Source organism: Gracilinanus agilis, mitochondrion, assembly GCF_016433145.1.
Source record: "Gracilinanus agilis mitochondrion, complete genome".
NCBI lineage: Eukaryota > Metazoa > Chordata > Mammalia > Didelphimorphia > Didelphidae > Gracilinanus > Gracilinanus agilis.
In genome coordinates, this window is record NC_054268.1 from 1 (window position 1) to 16336 (window position 16336).

The 16336-nt window shown below is 38.6% G+C and overlaps 13 protein-coding genes and 24 non-coding genes across 37 annotated transcripts, besides 2 other annotated features; 28 read left to right on the top strand and 9 right to left on the bottom strand. All coding sequences in view use genetic code 2, as the record gives it.

Moving 5' to 3' along the window:
• Positions 1-727: 727 nt before the first annotated feature.
• Positions 728-796, top strand: J6703_mgt01. The gene has a single exon. It is a non-coding gene; the product is annotated as a tRNA-Phe (tRNA).
• J6703_mgr02 lies at positions 797-1740 on the top strand. Its single transcript has one exon. It is a non-coding gene; the product is annotated as a 12S ribosomal RNA (ribosomal RNA).
• A 1-nt stretch (position 1741) lies between these two features.
• Positions 1742-1810, top strand: J6703_mgt02. Its single transcript has one exon. It is a non-coding gene; the product is annotated as a tRNA-Val (tRNA).
• J6703_mgr01 lies at positions 1811-3396 on the top strand. Its single transcript has one exon. It is a non-coding gene; the product is annotated as a 16S ribosomal RNA (ribosomal RNA).
• Positions 3397-3399: 3 nt separating this feature from the next.
• J6703_mgt03 lies at positions 3400-3473 on the top strand. The gene has a single exon. It is a non-coding gene; the product is annotated as a tRNA-Leu (tRNA).
• A 1-nt stretch (position 3474) lies between these two features.
• On the top strand, positions 3475-4430 carry ND1. The gene has a single exon. Coding sequence (YP_010044308.1; NADH dehydrogenase subunit 1) is annotated over positions 3475-4430 (956 nt in total).
• On the top strand, positions 4431-4499 carry J6703_mgt04. Its single transcript has one exon. It is a non-coding gene; the product is annotated as a tRNA-Ile (tRNA).
• Positions 4497-4566, bottom strand: J6703_mgt05. Its single transcript has one exon. It is a non-coding gene; the product is annotated as a tRNA-Gln (tRNA).
• J6703_mgt06 lies at positions 4567-4636 on the top strand. Its single transcript has one exon. It is a non-coding gene; the product is annotated as a tRNA-Met (tRNA).
• ND2 lies at positions 4636-5679 on the top strand. The gene has a single exon. A coding sequence (YP_010044309.1; NADH dehydrogenase subunit 2) covers positions 4636-5679, from the start codon at positions 4636-4638 to the stop codon at positions 5677-5679; it is 1044 nt and encodes a 347-aa protein.
• On the bottom strand, positions 5678-5745 carry J6703_mgt07. The gene has a single exon. It is a non-coding gene; the product is annotated as a tRNA-Ala (tRNA).
• Positions 5746-5755: 10 nt separating this feature from the next.
• On the bottom strand, positions 5756-5823 carry J6703_mgt08. The gene has a single exon. It is a non-coding gene; the product is annotated as a tRNA-Cys (tRNA).
• Positions 5824-5829: 6 nt separating this feature from the next.
• J6703_mgt09 lies at positions 5830-5899 on the top strand. The gene has a single exon. It is a non-coding gene; the product is annotated as a tRNA-Trp (tRNA).
• Positions 5900-5975: an origin of replication (origin of L-strand replication).
• Positions 5976-6047, bottom strand: J6703_mgt10. Its single transcript has one exon. It is a non-coding gene; the product is annotated as a tRNA-Asn (tRNA).
• A 1-nt stretch (position 6048) lies between these two features.
• Positions 6049-6121, bottom strand: J6703_mgt11. Its single transcript has one exon. It is a non-coding gene; the product is annotated as a tRNA-Tyr (tRNA).
• A 1-nt stretch (position 6122) lies between these two features.
• On the top strand, positions 6123-7664 carry COX1. Its single transcript has one exon. A coding sequence (YP_010044310.1; cytochrome c oxidase subunit I) covers positions 6123-7664, from the start codon at positions 6123-6125 to the stop codon at positions 7662-7664; it is 1542 nt and encodes a 513-aa protein.
• A 1-nt stretch (position 7665) lies between these two features.
• Positions 7666-7734, bottom strand: J6703_mgt12. Its single transcript has one exon. It is a non-coding gene; the product is annotated as a tRNA-Ser (tRNA).
• Positions 7735-7736: 2 nt separating this feature from the next.
• On the top strand, positions 7737-7805 carry J6703_mgt13. Its single transcript has one exon. It is a non-coding gene; the product is annotated as a tRNA-Asp (tRNA).
• Position 7806: 1 nt separating this feature from the next.
• COX2 lies at positions 7807-8491 on the top strand. The gene has a single exon. Coding sequence (YP_010044311.1; cytochrome c oxidase subunit II) is annotated over positions 7807-8491 (685 nt in total).
• Positions 8492-8547, top strand: J6703_mgt14. The gene has a single exon. It is a non-coding gene; the product is annotated as a tRNA-Lys (tRNA).
• A 3-nt stretch (positions 8548-8550) lies between these two features.
• ATP8 lies at positions 8551-8760 on the top strand. Its single transcript has one exon. A coding sequence (YP_010044312.1; ATP synthase F0 subunit 8) covers positions 8551-8760, from the start codon at positions 8551-8553 to the stop codon at positions 8758-8760; it is 210 nt and encodes a 69-aa protein.
• ATP6 lies at positions 8715-9395 on the top strand. The gene has a single exon. A coding sequence (YP_010044313.1; ATP synthase F0 subunit 6) covers positions 8715-9395, from the start codon at positions 8715-8717 to the stop codon at positions 9393-9395; it is 681 nt and encodes a 226-aa protein.
• On the top strand, positions 9395-10178 carry COX3. Its single transcript has one exon. Coding sequence (YP_010044314.1; cytochrome c oxidase subunit III) is annotated over positions 9395-10178 (784 nt in total).
• J6703_mgt15 lies at positions 10178-10247 on the top strand. Its single transcript has one exon. It is a non-coding gene; the product is annotated as a tRNA-Gly (tRNA).
• On the top strand, positions 10247-10592 carry ND3. Its single transcript has one exon. Coding sequence (YP_010044315.1; NADH dehydrogenase subunit 3) is annotated over positions 10247-10592 (346 nt in total).
• On the top strand, positions 10593-10661 carry J6703_mgt16. Its single transcript has one exon. It is a non-coding gene; the product is annotated as a tRNA-Arg (tRNA).
• On the top strand, positions 10662-10958 carry ND4L. Its single transcript has one exon. A coding sequence (YP_010044316.1; NADH dehydrogenase subunit 4L) covers positions 10662-10958, from the start codon at positions 10662-10664 to the stop codon at positions 10956-10958; it is 297 nt and encodes a 98-aa protein.
• On the top strand, positions 10952-12329 carry ND4. Its single transcript has one exon. Coding sequence (YP_010044317.1; NADH dehydrogenase subunit 4) is annotated over positions 10952-12329 (1378 nt in total).
• Positions 12330-12398, top strand: J6703_mgt17. The gene has a single exon. It is a non-coding gene; the product is annotated as a tRNA-His (tRNA).
• Positions 12399-12455, top strand: J6703_mgt18. Its single transcript has one exon. It is a non-coding gene; the product is annotated as a tRNA-Ser (tRNA).
• Position 12456: 1 nt separating this feature from the next.
• On the top strand, positions 12457-12527 carry J6703_mgt19. Its single transcript has one exon. It is a non-coding gene; the product is annotated as a tRNA-Leu (tRNA).
• ND5 lies at positions 12528-14333 on the top strand. The gene has a single exon. A coding sequence (YP_010044318.1; NADH dehydrogenase subunit 5) covers positions 12528-14333, from the start codon at positions 12528-12530 to the stop codon at positions 14331-14333; it is 1806 nt and encodes a 601-aa protein.
• On the bottom strand, positions 14334-14834 carry ND6. The gene has a single exon. A coding sequence (YP_010044319.1; NADH dehydrogenase subunit 6) covers positions 14334-14834, from the start codon at positions 14832-14834 to the stop codon at positions 14334-14336; it is 501 nt and encodes a 166-aa protein.
• On the bottom strand, positions 14835-14904 carry J6703_mgt20. Its single transcript has one exon. It is a non-coding gene; the product is annotated as a tRNA-Glu (tRNA).
• A 2-nt stretch (positions 14905-14906) lies between these two features.
• On the top strand, positions 14907-16055 carry CYTB. Its single transcript has one exon. A coding sequence (YP_010044320.1; cytochrome b) covers positions 14907-16055, from the start codon at positions 14907-14909 to the stop codon at positions 16053-16055; it is 1149 nt and encodes a 382-aa protein.
• A 2-nt stretch (positions 16056-16057) lies between these two features.
• On the top strand, positions 16058-16125 carry J6703_mgt21. The gene has a single exon. It is a non-coding gene; the product is annotated as a tRNA-Thr (tRNA).
• A 2-nt stretch (positions 16126-16127) lies between these two features.
• Positions 16128-16194, bottom strand: J6703_mgt22. The gene has a single exon. It is a non-coding gene; the product is annotated as a tRNA-Pro (tRNA).
• Positions 16195-16336: a D loop (control region).

Here is a 16336-nt window from a genome sequence, read left to right on the forward strand (position 1 = left end):
GAGACAGATAATAAATAATAATAAATAATAAATAATAATAATATAATAATAATAATAAAATTAATAATTAATAATATTTAAATTAATGAATATAAATTTAAGGTATATATTCACTAAACCCCCTTACCCCCTTAAATATAAGATCGTACCTTATTCCGTCAAACCCCGAAACCGGAGGACACGATCTTAGCGAACTAGGGATAGGAGCTAAAACTTATGTAGAAAAACACAAAGAAGTATTAACAAGTACAGACCTAAATAAATGTGAATAGGCATAAACAAATAAACAAACATATAAACAACCATGAAAGAGTCTATGTATAAATGTAAGCAAGTATTAATAGATAGTAGCACTATAAATCGAATAAGCAGGTAGTCAAAGTATATAAGGCATATGGAACATATGTAAAATGCAAAATACGCATAAATAGGAATTTTCATTAGGATTCATACTTTAACAATTTCTTGTGCTAATTTTTATTCTTAGGTTCATTCCAAAAAAAGGAAAATAAATATCAGTACTGACATAGCATATAAATTGAATTTTTATGGAGGGAAAATCCAATTTCTCCCACATTTTCCTGCTTATTTTTTTTTTATTTTTTATTTTTTCGTTTTTTTCATTTTTTTCATTTTTTCATTTTTTTCATTTTTTTTTCATTTTTCTAAAAGCCTTTTTTACTAACAAACCCCACTAACCATTAATTTACTTAATGTTTGCACACCTGTTAATGTAGCTTATCCCAAAGCAAAGCACTGAAAATGCTTAGATGGCCTTTACTCAGGCCCATAAACAATAGGTTTGGTCCTAGCCTTATTATTAATTTTAATTAAACTTACACATGCAAGTCTCCGCAACCCAGTGAAAATGCCCTTAAAACTATTAAAGATTTAAGGAGCTGGCATCAGGCACACTAAAATGTAGCCTACTACGCCTTGTTTAACCACACCCCCACGGGTAACAGCAGTGACTAATATTAAGCTATAAACGAAAGTTTGACTAAGTTATAATTACCTAGGGTTGGTTAATTTCGTGCCAGCCACCGCGGTCATACGATTGACCCAAGTTAATAATCTTACGGCGTAAAGCGTGTTTACGCCACTAACTAAATAAAGTCCATAGTCAACTAAACTGTAATACGCTCTAGTTGAAATAAAGATAGACAATTAAAATGACTTTAATACCGCCGACACACGACAGCCAGGACACAAACTGGGATTAGATACCCCACTATGCCTAGCCATAAACTCAAGTGGTTGAACAACAAAACCATTCGCCAGAGAACTACTAGCAATTGCTTAAAACTCAAAGGACTTGGCGGTGCCCTAAACCCACCTAGAGGAGCCTGTTCTATAATCGATAAACCCCGATAAACCCAACCCTATCTTGCCAATACAGCCTATATACCGCCATCGTCAGCCCACCTTAAAAAAGTAAAACAGTAAGCAAAATTATATTCCATAAAAACGTTAGGTCAAGGTGTAGCATATGAAAGGGAAAGAAATGGGCTACATTCTCTACCTTAGAGAACAACGAATCACATTATGAAACTAAAGTGCCTGAAGGAGGATTTAGTAGTAAATTAAGAATAGAGAGCTTAATTGAATTAGGCAATAGGGCGCGCACACACCGCCCGTCACCCTCCTCAATATATAATACCCCTATAACTAATAAAACATTAAACTAAAGAGGAGAAAAGTCGTAACACGGTAAGTGTACTGGAAAGTGCACTTGGAATACCAAAATGTAGCTTATTACAAAGCATTTAGCTTACACCTAAAAGATTTCAGTTAACCCTGACCATTTTGAGCTAATAACTAGCCCTGACACCTTTAAACACAACTATCTTATAAACTTCAACTAAATCATTCTAAAACCCTAGTATAGGTGATAGAAAAGTTACTACACAGGAGCTATAGTTCTAGTACCGCAAGGGAACAATGAAAGACCAATTTAAAGCATACAAAAGCAAAGATTAACCCTTATACCTTTTGCATAATGATTTAGCTAGTCAACACGGACAAAACGAATTAAGCCCGACCCCCCGAAATTAAGTGAGCTACTATAAAACAGTTATTATGAACCAACTCGTCTATGTAGCAAAATAGTGAGAAGATTTTATAGTAGAAGTGAAAAACCTATCGAACTTAAAGATAGCTGGTTATCCAAAACATGAATTTTAGTCCAACTTTAAGTCCTATTAACTACAAACTCCGCCTAAGTTCCCCTTAGACTTAAAAGCCAATCAAATGAGGGACAACTCATTTGATACAGTAGACAAACTCTATTAGAGGGTAATGAAACCTAATAATCCATTGTAGGCTTAAAAGCAGCCATCAATTAAGAAAGCGTTAAAGCTCAAACATACTTAACAACTTAATAATAAAAAACAACCAAACCCCCTAATCTACTATTGGATGATTCTATTTAACTTTAGAAGACATAATGCTAAAATCAGTAATAAGAAATATTTCTCCCCGCACAAGCCTAAGTTAGCAAACGGATACCCCGCTAATAATTAACAAACATATAACCATAACCACAAACTAGCCTATTACCCTACTTATTGTTAACCCAACACAGGAGTGCGAAACATTTTGAAAGGAAAGATTAAAAAGAATAAAAGGAACTCGGCAAAACTAACCCCGCCTGTTTACCAAAAACATCACCTCTAGCATTCATAGTATTAGAGGCACTGCCTGCCCAGTGAGTCCAACTTTAACGGCCGCGGTATCCTGACCGTGCAAAGGTAGCATAATCACTTGTCTCTTAATTAGAGACTAGTATGAATGGCATAACGAGGGTTTAACTGTCTCTTTTTCTCAATCAATGAAATTGACCTACCCGTGCAGAGGCGGGTATAACTATATAAGACGAGAAGACCCTGTGGAGCTTAAGATTAATAACTTATTAAACCAGTAGCATAAACCCTAAGGGACAATAATCATGCCTAAACAACTAAGTTATAATCTTTGGTTGGGGTGACCTCGGAGAACAAAACAACCTCCGAATGACATAACCAAGACCAACACTTCTAAGTGCCTACAAGCCAGTAATTGACCCAAACTCTTGATCAACGGAACAAGTTACCCCAGGGATAACAGCGCAATCCTATTTAAGAGCCCCTATCGACAATTAGGGTTTACGACCTCGATGTTGGATCAGGACACCCCAATGGTGCAACCGCTATTAAAGGTTCGTTTGTTCAACGATTAAAGTCCTACGTGATCTGAGTTCAGACCGGAGAAATCCAGGTCGGTTTCTATCTATATATTCATTTCTCCCAGTACGAAAGGACAAGAGAAATAGGGCCCACATGACACATGCGCCCTCATATTAATTAATGAAAAAAATCTAAATTAATTAAATACTCACATTAACCCTCTAGAAAAGAGTTCATTAAGGTGGCAGAGCAGGTAATTGCATAAAACTTAAGCCTTTATCCCCAGAGGTTCAACCCCTCTCCTTAATACGTGTTTCTAGTTAACTTATTAACCTATATCGTCCCAATTCTCCTAGCAGTAGCCTTCCTCACTCTCATCGAACGGAAAGTTCTTGGCTACATACAATTTCGCAAAGGACCAAACGTTATTGGACCATATGGTATTCTCCAGCCATTCGCAGATGCCGTAAAACTCTTCACAAAAGAACCTCTACGTCCCCTAACCTCATCAATTTCTATATTCATCATTGCACCAGTTCTAGCCCTAACCTTAGCCCTAACAATCTGAACCCCACTACCCATACCATCAACCCTGATAGACCTTAACCTAGGTCTCCTATTTATCCTAGCCTTATCCGGATTATCAGTGTACTCAATCCTCTGATCAGGGTGAGCATCAAACTCTAAATACGCCCTAATTGGTGCTCTACGAGCAGTAGCCCAAACAATCTCTTACGAAGTGACACTAGCGATTATCCTTCTATCCATTATACTTATTAATGGCTCATTCACCCTAAAAAATCTTATAGTCACCCAAGAAAATATATGACTAATCATAACAACATGACCCTTAGCCATAATATGGTATATCTCAACACTAGCCGAAACAAATCGAGCTCCTTTTGACCTGACAGAAGGAGAGTCTGAACTTGTATCGGGATTCAATGTTGAATACGCTGCAGGACCCTTCGCTATATTTTTCCTAGCAGAATACGCTAACATCATTGCCATAAACGCATTAACCACTATCCTATTCTTAGGATCCCCTATGAACTACAATTTCCCTTATATTAACACAATACTATTTATAATCAAAACTATACTTCTTACTGCAGCTTTCCTATGAATCCGGGCATCATACCCCCGTTTCCGCTATGATCAACTAATATACCTCCTATGAAAAAATTTCTTACCTATTACACTAGCGCTTTGCCTATGATACATCTCTATCCCAATCGCATTTTCAAGCATTCCCCCACAACTATAAGAAATATGTCTGATAAAAGAATTATCTTGATAGGATAAACTATAGGGGTGCAAACCCCCTTATTTCTAGAACAGTAGGAATTGAACCCACATCATAGAGCTCAAAACCCTATGTGTTTCCTTTACACCACATTCTAGTAAGGTCAGCTAAATAAGCTATCGGGCCCATACCCCGAAAATGTTGGTTTACACCCTTCCCATACTAATGTCCCCCTATGTATTAACCATTGTATTACTTAGCCTACTCATAGGCACATCACTAGTACTAACTAGTAATTACTGACTAACAGCCTGAATAGGCCTAGAAATCAATACACTAGCCATTATTCCTCTCATAACCTTTCCCCACCACACACGAAACATAGAATCAGCTACTAAATACTTTATAACCCAAGCAACAGCATCTATAATCATCATATTCTCTATCATACATAATGCCTCAATGACCAATCAATGAACTATAACTCAAATCTCCGATCATTGAGCATCTCTATTAATAACTTTAGCTTTAGCTATAAAATTAGGGCTCGCTCCCTTCCACTTCTGAGTCCCAGAAGTGACTCAGGGCGTCCCGCTCTTAACAGGGATAGCCCTACTAACCTGACAAAAAATTGCTCCAATCTCCATCTTATATCAAATCTCACCATCCCTTAACATACCAACTCTAACTACCCTCGGCATCCTATCCACCATCCTCGGGGGTTGAGGAGGACTTAACCAAACACATCTACGAAAAATCTTAGCCTACTCATCAATCGCCCACATAGGTTGAATAACTATTATTATCCTAATCATACCCTCACTAACACTACTAAATCTACTAATTTATTTCGCTGCCACAATTACCCTATTTATCACTCTCAATTTTGCCTCCATGACAAAAATTAACTCACTATCTAGCCTCTGAAACAAATCTATCACACTAACCATCGTTATTACACTGACCCTTCTATCCCTAGGAGGACTACCACCACTTACAGGGTTTATACCCAAATGACTGATCTTAAAAGAACTAACATTCTACGATAATAATATTATGGCTACAGCTATAGCCCTATCAGCCCTACTTAACCTATTCTTCTACATACGCATTATCTATGCCTCAACCCTAACCATATTTCCCTCAATTAATAACTCCAAATTCCACTGAACAACACCATCACAAAAACCACTACCATTAATTCCCACCTTAGCTATCATTTCCTCCCTGCTCCTACCACTAACACCTATTTTCATTATTCTCACCTAAGAACTACAAGCCTTTATCTTGCATAATCCGAACGCAAATCGAATGCTTTAATTAAGCTAAATTCTCAAAAGCCATAGACCTCGGTAGTATTATTATACTACTTCTTTGAATTTGCAATTCAACGTATGATTATACTTCAAAGTCTAATCTAAAGGCTTAGGCTAAAACCAGACCAAAGGCCTTCAAAGCCTTAAGCAGGTGTTAAAACACCTAGCCTTTGCCAAAAACATAATTTCTCTCCCGCCTTTTAGGGAGAGAAGGCGGGAGAGCCCCCGGGCTCGCCTGCCTTTTACGCGCTAAACTGGCAGGTATTTATCCTGCTTTATCCTAATTAACAGCTAGGGGCCTAAACTTTCGGCCTCAGTTTATTATTTGGTAAAAAGAGGGTATTATTCTCTGTCTTTGAATTTACAGTTCAATGCTTTTACTCAGCCATTTTACCTATGTTCATTAACCGTTGACTCTTCTCAACAAATCACAAAGATATTGGCACTTTATATTTACTCTTCGGGGCCTGAGCAGGGATGGTTGGCACTGCTTTAAGCCTTCTAATTCGAGCTGAGCTAGGTCAACCTGGTACCCTTATCGGAGATGACCAAATCTATAACGTTATCGTCACTGCCCATGCTTTCGTCATAATCTTCTTTATAGTTATACCCATCATGATTGGGGGGTTTGGTAACTGACTTGTACCTTTAATGATTGGCGCTCCTGATATAGCATTCCCGCGAATAAATAATATAAGCTTCTGACTCCTTCCCCCATCATTTCTACTCTTACTAGCATCTTCAACTATTGAAGCAGGGGCTGGAACAGGCTGAACAGTCTACCCCCCACTAGCTGGTAACCTTGCTCATGCAGGAGCATCCGTTGATCTTGCTATTTTTTCACTTCATTTAGCAGGAATCTCATCCATTCTAGGGGCTATTAATTTCATTACCACTATTATTAACATAAAACCCCCTGCCATATCTCAATACCAAACTCCTTTATTTGTCTGATCCGTGGTAATCACAGCAGTGCTTCTACTTCTCTCACTCCCCGTATTGGCTGCAGGTATTACCATACTTCTAACAGATCGAAACCTTAACACCACTTTCTTCGACCCTGCTGGAGGGGGTGACCCTATTTTATACCAACACTTATTCTGATTTTTTGGACACCCAGAGGTTTATATCCTGATTTTACCTGGATTCGGAATTATTTCCCATATCGTGACATATTACTCCGGCAAAAAAGAGCCTTTTGGCTACATAGGTATAGTCTGAGCTATAATATCTATTGGGTTCTTAGGTTTTATCGTATGAGCCCACCATATATTCACCGTGGGCTTAGATGTGGACACCCGGGCCTACTTTACATCTGCTACAATAATTATCGCAATTCCCACAGGAGTAAAAGTGTTCAGCTGATTAGCAACCCTACATGGAGGGAATATTAAATGATCCCCAGCCATACTATGAGCCCTAGGATTTATCTTCCTATTTACTATTGGGGGTTTAACAGGCATCGTCCTAGCTAACTCATCATTAGATATCGTTCTCCACGACACATATTATGTAGTAGCCCATTTCCACTATGTGCTATCCATGGGGGCCGTATTTGCCATTATAGGGGGTTTTGTACACTGATTCCCCCTATTCACAGGCTATATACTCAGCGACCTGTGAACAAAAATTCACTTCTTTATTATATTTGTAGGGGTAAATTTAACATTTTTCCCTCAACATTTCCTAGGACTCTCAGGCATGCCACGCCGATATTCGGACTACCCAGATGCTTATACCACATGAAATGTTCTCTCATCTATTGGCTCCTTTATCTCACTAACAGCCGTAATCCTAATGGTGTTCATCATCTGAGAAGCCTTCGCTTCCAAACGCGAAATTATAAGTGTTGAAATAACCACAACCAATATTGAATGACTATATGGATGTCCACCCCCTTACCATACATTCGAACAACCAGTGTTCATTAAAGCTTAAGCAAGAAAGGGAGGAATTGAACCCCCTCAGATTGATTTCAAGTCAACCCCATAACCTCTATGACTTTCTCTTAAGATACTAGTAAAATCATTACATAACTTTGCCATAGTTAAATTATAAGTTTAACCCTTATGTATCTTAAATGCCCTACCCCATGCAACTAGGCTTCCAAGATGCTACCTCTCCTATTATAGAAGAACTAATATACTTCCATGACCACACACTTATAATCGTCTTTTTAATCAGCTCTCTAGTGCTCTACATCATTATCTTAATATTAACTACAAAATTAACCCATACAAGCACTATAGACGCTCAAGAAGTTGAAACAATTTGAACTATCATACCAGCAGTGATTCTAGTCCTAATTGCCCTCCCTTCACTACGAATTCTCTACATAATAGACGAAATCTATAACCCCTATCTAACAGTCAAAGCTATAGGCCATCAATGATATTGAAGCTATGAGTATACCGATTGTGAAGATCTAACATTTGACTCCTACATAATCCCTACTCAAGACCTACGCCCCGGCCAACTGCGACTCCTAGAAGTAGACAATCGAGTAGTCCTACCTATGGAACTGCCCATTCGTATACTAATCTCCTCAGAAGATGTCTTACATGCATGAGCCGTCCCATCACTAGGACTAAAAGCTGATGCTATCCCAGGACGACTTAATCAAGTCACCCTAACATCATCTCGACCAGGAGTGTTTTACGGACAATGCTCAGAGATCTGTGGATCTAACCACAGCTTTATGCCAATTGTCCTAGAAATAACCTCGCTTAAATACTTCGAAAAGTGATCATCTATAATGCAATCATTTTTGAGCCTCTTCCCATGCTTTCAAGCATGCACGAGACATAATATCTCCTCAAAACACATGCCACAATTAGACACTTCTACTTGATTCACCACTATTTTACTTACAACTATTGCACTATTTTGTATTTATCAACTCAAAATAATTAATCAAACATTAACACAAGTCCCATCTCCAACAGAACAGATAAAACCTCATAAAATACCCACGCCCTGAGAAAACAAATGAACGAAAATTTATTTGCCCCATTCATCACACCCACAATTATAGGTATTACAACACTACCAATTATTATTCTATTCCCCTGTATTATCTTATCATCCCCCAAACGATGACTCCCTAACCGTATTCAAACCCTACAAATCTGATTGATTCGTCTAATCACTAAACAAATAATGACAATACATAATAAACAAGGCCGAGCCTGATCCCTCATATTAATCTCCCTAATCCTATTTATTGCTTCCACTAATCTCCTAGGACTTCTACCTTACTCATTCACTCCAACCACACAACTCTCAATAAATATTGGCATAGCCATCCCCCTATGAGCTGGAACAGTAATCATAGGCTTTCGAAATAAACCTAAAATATCATTAGCCCATTTCCTGCCTCAAGGCACTCCAACCCCCTTAATCCCAATACTAATCATCATCGAGACAATTAGCCTATTTATCCAACCTCTTGCCCTAGCAGTCCGACTAACAGCCAACATTACTGCAGGACACTTACTAATTCATTTAATTGGTTCAGCTACATTAGCCCTCTCATCTATCAGCATAGCCGTATCAACCATTACATTTTCAATTCTATTTCTCTTAACAATTCTAGAGCTAGCCGTAGCAATAATTCAAGCTTACGTTTTTACTCTTCTAGTTAGCCTTTACCTACACGATAACTCATAATGACACACCAAGCGCATGCTTACCACATAGTTAATCCTAGCCCATGACCACTCACAGGAGCACTATCAGCGCTCCTACTGACATCTGGCACAATTATATGATTTCATTTCAACTCCACACTTCTCCTAATAATCGGCCTAATCTCAATACTACTAACAATATACCAATGATGACGAGATGTTGTTCGAGAAGGCACATTTCAAGGTCATCACACCCCTGTAGTACAAAAGGGGCTACGATACGGTATAATCTTATTTATCATCTCAGAAATCTTCTTCTTCATTGGATTTTTCTGAGCCTTTTACCACTCAAGTCTAGCCCCTACCCCAGAATTAGGAGGCTGCTGACCTCCTACAGGCATCAATCCCCTTAACCCCCTTGAAGTTCCACTTCTAAACACATCCATTCTCCTCGCATCAGGAGTCTCAATTACATGAGCCCATCACAGCCTAATAGAGGGAAACCGAAAACAAATAACCCAAGCACTACTAATTACTATCCTTCTAGGACTCTATTTCACAATCCTCCAAGCTTTAGAATACTATGAATCACCCTTCACAATCTCCGACGGGATTTATGGATCAACTTTTTTCGTAGCCACAGGATTCCACGGCCTCCACGTAATCATTGGCTCTACATTCCTAATTGTCTGCCTTCTCCGTCAACTTTTCTTTCACTTCACCTCAACACATCATTTCGGCTTCGAAGCAGCCGCCTGATATTGACACTTCGTAGATGTAGTATGACTATTCCTATATGTATCCATCTACTGATGAGGCTCATATTTTTCTAGTATAATTAGTACTACTGATTTCCAATCATTAAGTTCTGGGTAAAACCAGAGAAAAATAATTAACCTTATTATTACCCTCTTTGTTAATTCGCTTCTGGCTACAATTGTAATTGTAATCGCCTTCTGACTACCTCAACTATACCTGTATTTAGAAAAATCCAGCCCTTATGAGTGTGGTTTTGACCCCTTAGGATCAGCACGACTTCCTTTTTCCATAAAATTCTTCTTAGTGGCTATTACATTCCTACTATTTGACCTAGAAATTGCCCTCCTTCTCCCTCTGCCATGAGCAATTCAACTCCCTACCCCTTATACCATATTAACTATATCCTACTGCTTAATCCTATTACTCACAGCAGGCCTAGCCTACGAATGAATTCAAAAGGGGTTAGAATGAGCTGAATAGGTATTTAATCTAATTAAGATAATTGATTTCGACTCAATATATCATGGTTTAAACCCATGAACACCTTATAGCATCAATTAATATAAATATTATTATAGCCTTTATACTTGCCCTCGCAGGAGTCCTTATTTACCGTTCTCACCTTATATCCACCCTACTATGTTTAGAAGGCATAATATTATCCTTATTTATCTTAACAGTCCTCCTCATTTCTCAATCCCACATATTCTCTGCTTCAATAACACCGTTAATTCTCCTCGTATTCTCCGCCTGCGAAGCAGGAGTAGGGTTGGCTCTATTAGTAACCATTTCTAACACTTACGGAAATGACCACGTGCAGAACCTAAACCTCCTACAATGCTAAAAATTCTCATTCCAACCCTTATATTAATCCCACTAACCTGATACTCAAAAAAGCCATGAATATGGGTTAATACTACAATATATAGCCTATTAATTAGCATTACAAGCTTACCCCTTATTTATCACAACACAGACCTATCATACAACTTCAATAATTCATTCTCAATAGACTCACTATCAGGCCCCCTCCTAATCCTAACATGCTGACTACTTCCTCTAATGATTATAGCAAGCCAAAATCACCTAAAAAAAGAACCCCTAGCACGAAAAAAACTTTACCTGACTATACTCATTATTCTTCAACTTTCACTAGTCATGGCCTTCACCTCATCAGAACTAGTCATATTTTATATCTTATTCGAAACTACCCTAATCCCAACCCTAATTATTATTACCCGTTGAGGTAATCAAAACGAACGACTAAACGCAGGCCTTTATTTCTTATTCTACACCTTAATTGGATCCCTCCCCCTACTAGTAGCCCTTCTAAACTTAAACAACAACCTAGGCTCACTTCACATCCTAATAAACTACATTACCATTAACCCACAAAGCAATACAATATCTAATTCCATATTATGATACGCTTGCATAATTGCTTTTATAGTCAAAATACCCTTATATGGTCTACACTTATGACTCCCCAAAGCCCATGTAGAAGCCCCTATCGCAGGCTCAATAGTATTAGCAGCTATTCTACTTAAATTAGGAGGCTACGGAATCATACGAATCACCACATTCACCGAACCTATAACCCCCTACCTATTTTACCCCTTCATTATCTTGTCCCTATGGGGAATAATCATAACCAGCTCAATCTGCATGCGCCAGACAGATCTAAAATCACTAATTGCATACTCCTCCGTCAGCCATATAGGATTAGTAATTATCGCTGCCCTAATACAAACCACGACTAGCTTTATAGGAGCTACCTCACTAATAATTGCCCATGGTCTGACATCCTCCTTACTATTCTGCCTAGCTAATACCAATTATGAACGAATTCATAGCCGTACTATAATCCTAGCTCGAGGCCTGCAATTAATTCTACCACTGATATGCACATGATGACTACTAGCTAGTCTAGCTAACCTAGCCCTACCCCCATCCATCAATCTCCTAGGAGAACTAACAGTCATCATTTCATCATTCTCGTGATCCAACTTCTCCATCCTCCTCCTAGGAATTAACACAGTTATCACTGCCCTATACTCCTTATATATGCTTATTACCTCTCAACGGGGAAAATTCACCCATCATCTCATCCCCATCCACCCATCCCTTACACGAGAGCATATACTAATGACCCTTCACATCTTACCCCTAATAATACTATCACTTAACCCAACATACATCCTAGGAATTACATACTGCAAATATAGTTTAACAAAAACATTAGATTGTGAATCTAAATATAGAAGTTTAAACCTTCTTATATGCCGAGAAAGTATCAAGAACTGCTAACTCCTGAGACCATAACTAAAATTTATGGCTTTCTCACTTTTAAAGGATAGCAGTAATCCATTGGTCTTAGGAACCAAAAACTTTGGTGCAACTCCAAATAAAAGTAATTAATCCTATTCTCAATTCATCAGCTCTTCTATCAATTGTACTACTTACACTACCCATCCTTCATAGTCTCATATTTCCTAACAAGACTAAACACTTTCCTTCCTATTGCAAAAACATAATTATATTAGCCTTCTTCACCAGCCTACCCCCACTATTTACTTTCATCTACAATGGTCAAGAATCAATTATTACCAACTGACACTGATTTTCAATCCACTCATTCTCCATCTCAATAAGTTTTAAACTTGACTTCTTTTCTATCATCTTTATTCCCATTGCCCTATTTGTAACTTGATCCATCCTTGAATTCTCCCTATGATACATGCACGCTGACCCTAATATCTCCCGATTCTTTAAATACCTAACCATCTTCCTTATAACAATGATTATCCTAGTCTCAGCCAACAACCTATTCCAACTTTTCATCGGATGAGAAGGCGTAGGAATTATATCCTTCATACTTATCGGTTGATGGTATGGACGAACAGACGCTAATACCGCAGCCCTTCAGGCCATCCTTTACAACCGCATCGGAGACATTGGGTTTATACTATCTATAGCCTGACTAATACTAAATAACAACTCTTGGGACCTTCAACACGTCTTCTCAACCAACATAGATACTATTGCCCTCCTTGGCCTAATCATTGCAGCCACCGGAAAGTCTGCCCAATTTGGACTTCATCCTTGACTCCCCTCTGCCATAGAAGGACCAACCCCCGTATCAGCCTTACTCCACTCCAGCACTATAGTAGTCGCCGGAATCTTCCTCCTAATCCGATTTCATCCTATAATCGAAAACAATCAAATTATCCTCACAACCGCTCTATGCCTAGGGGCCATAACAACCCTGTTCACAGCCATCTGCGCAATTACACAAAATGATATTAAAAAAATCGTAGCCTTTTCAACATCCAGTCAATTAGGCCTGATAATAGTTACCGTGGGCCTCAACCAGCCTCACCTAGCATTCTTACATATCTGCACCCACGCCTTCTTCAAAGCAATGCTATTCCTATGCTCTGGGTCTATCATCCACAGCCTCAATGACGAACAAGATATTCGAAAAATAGGAGGACTATTTAACTCAATACCTATCACATCCTCTGCCTTAATAACAGGCAGCCTTGCACTCACAGGAACCCCTTTCCTGGCAGGCTTCTACTCAAAAGATTCAATCATCGAAGCCCTAAATACATCATACACAAACTCATGAGCCCTTATTATAACAATAATTGCCACCTCCTTAACCGCTATCTACAGCCTACGTATTATTTTCTATGCCCTCATAGGTTACCCCCGATTTACACCAATAACCCCCATCAATGAAAACAACCCTAACCTAATTAACCCTATTATACGACTCGCCCTAGGAAGCATCTTTGCAGGCTTCATCTTAACAGCTAACATTCCTCCAACATCATCCATCTCCATGACCATACCAACCATAATCAAACTATCTGCCCTAATAGTTACCCTTCTGGGCCTTTTAATCGGTATAGAACTAAACTCTCTTAGCAATAAACTCATAAACTCAACTAACCATACTGTCTTCTTCTCTAGTTTACTAGGTTACTTCACTCACATTATACATCGAATGACTCCCCTAATAAACCTATTTGTAGGCCAACGAATCGCTACCATACTAATTGATCTTAACTGATACGAGAAAACAGGACCTAAAGGTCAAGCTTATACTCATTCCTTAGTATCTTCAAAACTCTCCTCAACTCAAAAAGGACTAATAAAAACATACTTCCTATCTTTTCTTGTCTCAATTACACTCGTTCTAGCACTTATATAATCTACGCCCACGAACAACCTCTAGTACAACATAGATAGTAATAAATAAAATCCACCCTAATAAAGCTAAAGCTCAACCACCACATCAATATAATAACGAAACACCATTAAAATCTTGACCAATACAATGGCTGCCAGCAAAATCAAACAATTCAATAGCCATATTAATATGAACTTCTCCAGAAAAATAATATCATACTACTTCCATCAACAAAACAAATAATAACATACTTATAGCCACAGCATTTCCAACTCATGTCTCCGGAAACTCTTCTGTAGCCATAGCAGCAGTGTAACCAAAAACTACTAACATACCACCTAGGTAGACTAAAAAAACAACTAGCCCCAAAAATACATCTTCTAAACACACCACCACCGCACAGCCCAAACCCCCACTAGCAACCAAACTTAACCCCCCATATACCGGAGAGGGCTTAGAAGCAAAAGCTACAAACCCTACGATTAATAATAAAGAAATAAAAAAAATAATTATCATTTTTATTATTTTAGCATGGACTTTAACCATAACCTATGGCATGAAAAACCATTGTTGTATTTCAACTACAAAAACTTAATGACCAACCTACGAAAAACTCACCCCCTTGCAAAAATCGTTAACCACTCCTTTATTGACCTCCCTGCACCCTCCAACATTTCAGCTTGATGAAATTTTGGGTCTCTCTTAGGAATTTGTCTAATCATCCAAATCCTTACAGGACTATTCCTAGCTATACACTACACATCAGACACACTAACAGCTTTCTCATCAGTCGCCCACATCTGTCGAGATGTAAACTATGGTTGACTAATTCGCAACCTACACGCAAATGGAGCATCTATATTCTTCATATGCCTATTCCTCCACGTAGGGCGGGGAATCTACTACGGATCCTACCTATTCAAAGAAACCTGAAACATCGGAGTAATCCTTCTCCTAACAGTCATAGCAACCGCATTTGTCGGGTATGTTCTCCCATGAGGACAAATATCATTCTGAGGGGCCACCGTTATCACCAACCTCTTATCAGCTATCCCTTACATCGGCACAACCCTGGTTGAATGAATCTGAGGTGGTTTTTCCGTAGATAAAGCCACATTAACCCGATTCTTTGCCTTCCACTTTATTCTACCCTTCATTATCCTAGCTTTAGTCATCGTCCACCTATTATTCCTCCACGAAACAGGCTCCAGCAACCCAACAGGAATTAACCCTGACTCAGATAAAATTCCTTTCCACCCCTACTACACCATTAAAGACATCCTAGGACTTATCCTTATAATCCTTACCCTCCTATCATTAGCCCTATTTTCTCCAGACATACTAGGAGACCCAGACAACTTTACACCGGCCAACCCACTAAACACCCCACCTCACATTAAACCAGAATGATATTTCCTTTTCGCATACGCTATCCTCCGATCAATCCCTAATAAACTAGGAGGAGTTCTAGCACTACTAGCATCTATCCTCGTCCTACTAGTAATCCCCTTCCTCCACACGTCTAAACAACGAAGCCTTATATTCCGACCAATTTCACAAACCCTATTTTGAATCCTTACAGCCAACCTGCTAATCCTCACATGAATTGGAGGTCAACCTGTAGAACAACCATTCATCATCATTGGCCAAGTAGCCTCAATCTCATACTTTACTACCATCCTCATCCTCATACCACTAGCAGGACTATTCGAAAACTATATGCTCCAACCCAAATACCCCTAACTGTCCAAGTAATTTAACAAAAATACTGGCCTTGTAAGCCAGCAATGAAGGAAAACTCCTTCCTAGGACATCTCAAGAAAAGGGCCTATCACCCTACCGCCAACTCCCAAAGCTGGTGTTCTAATTAAACTACTTCCTGAAAAAAACAATTTATATGCTATGTCAGTACTAAATTTATTTATAAAGTAAAAAATAAAAAATAAAAAAAGCACATGTATAATTATACTATATACATTATATGTATAATTATACTATATACATTATATGTATAATTATACTAT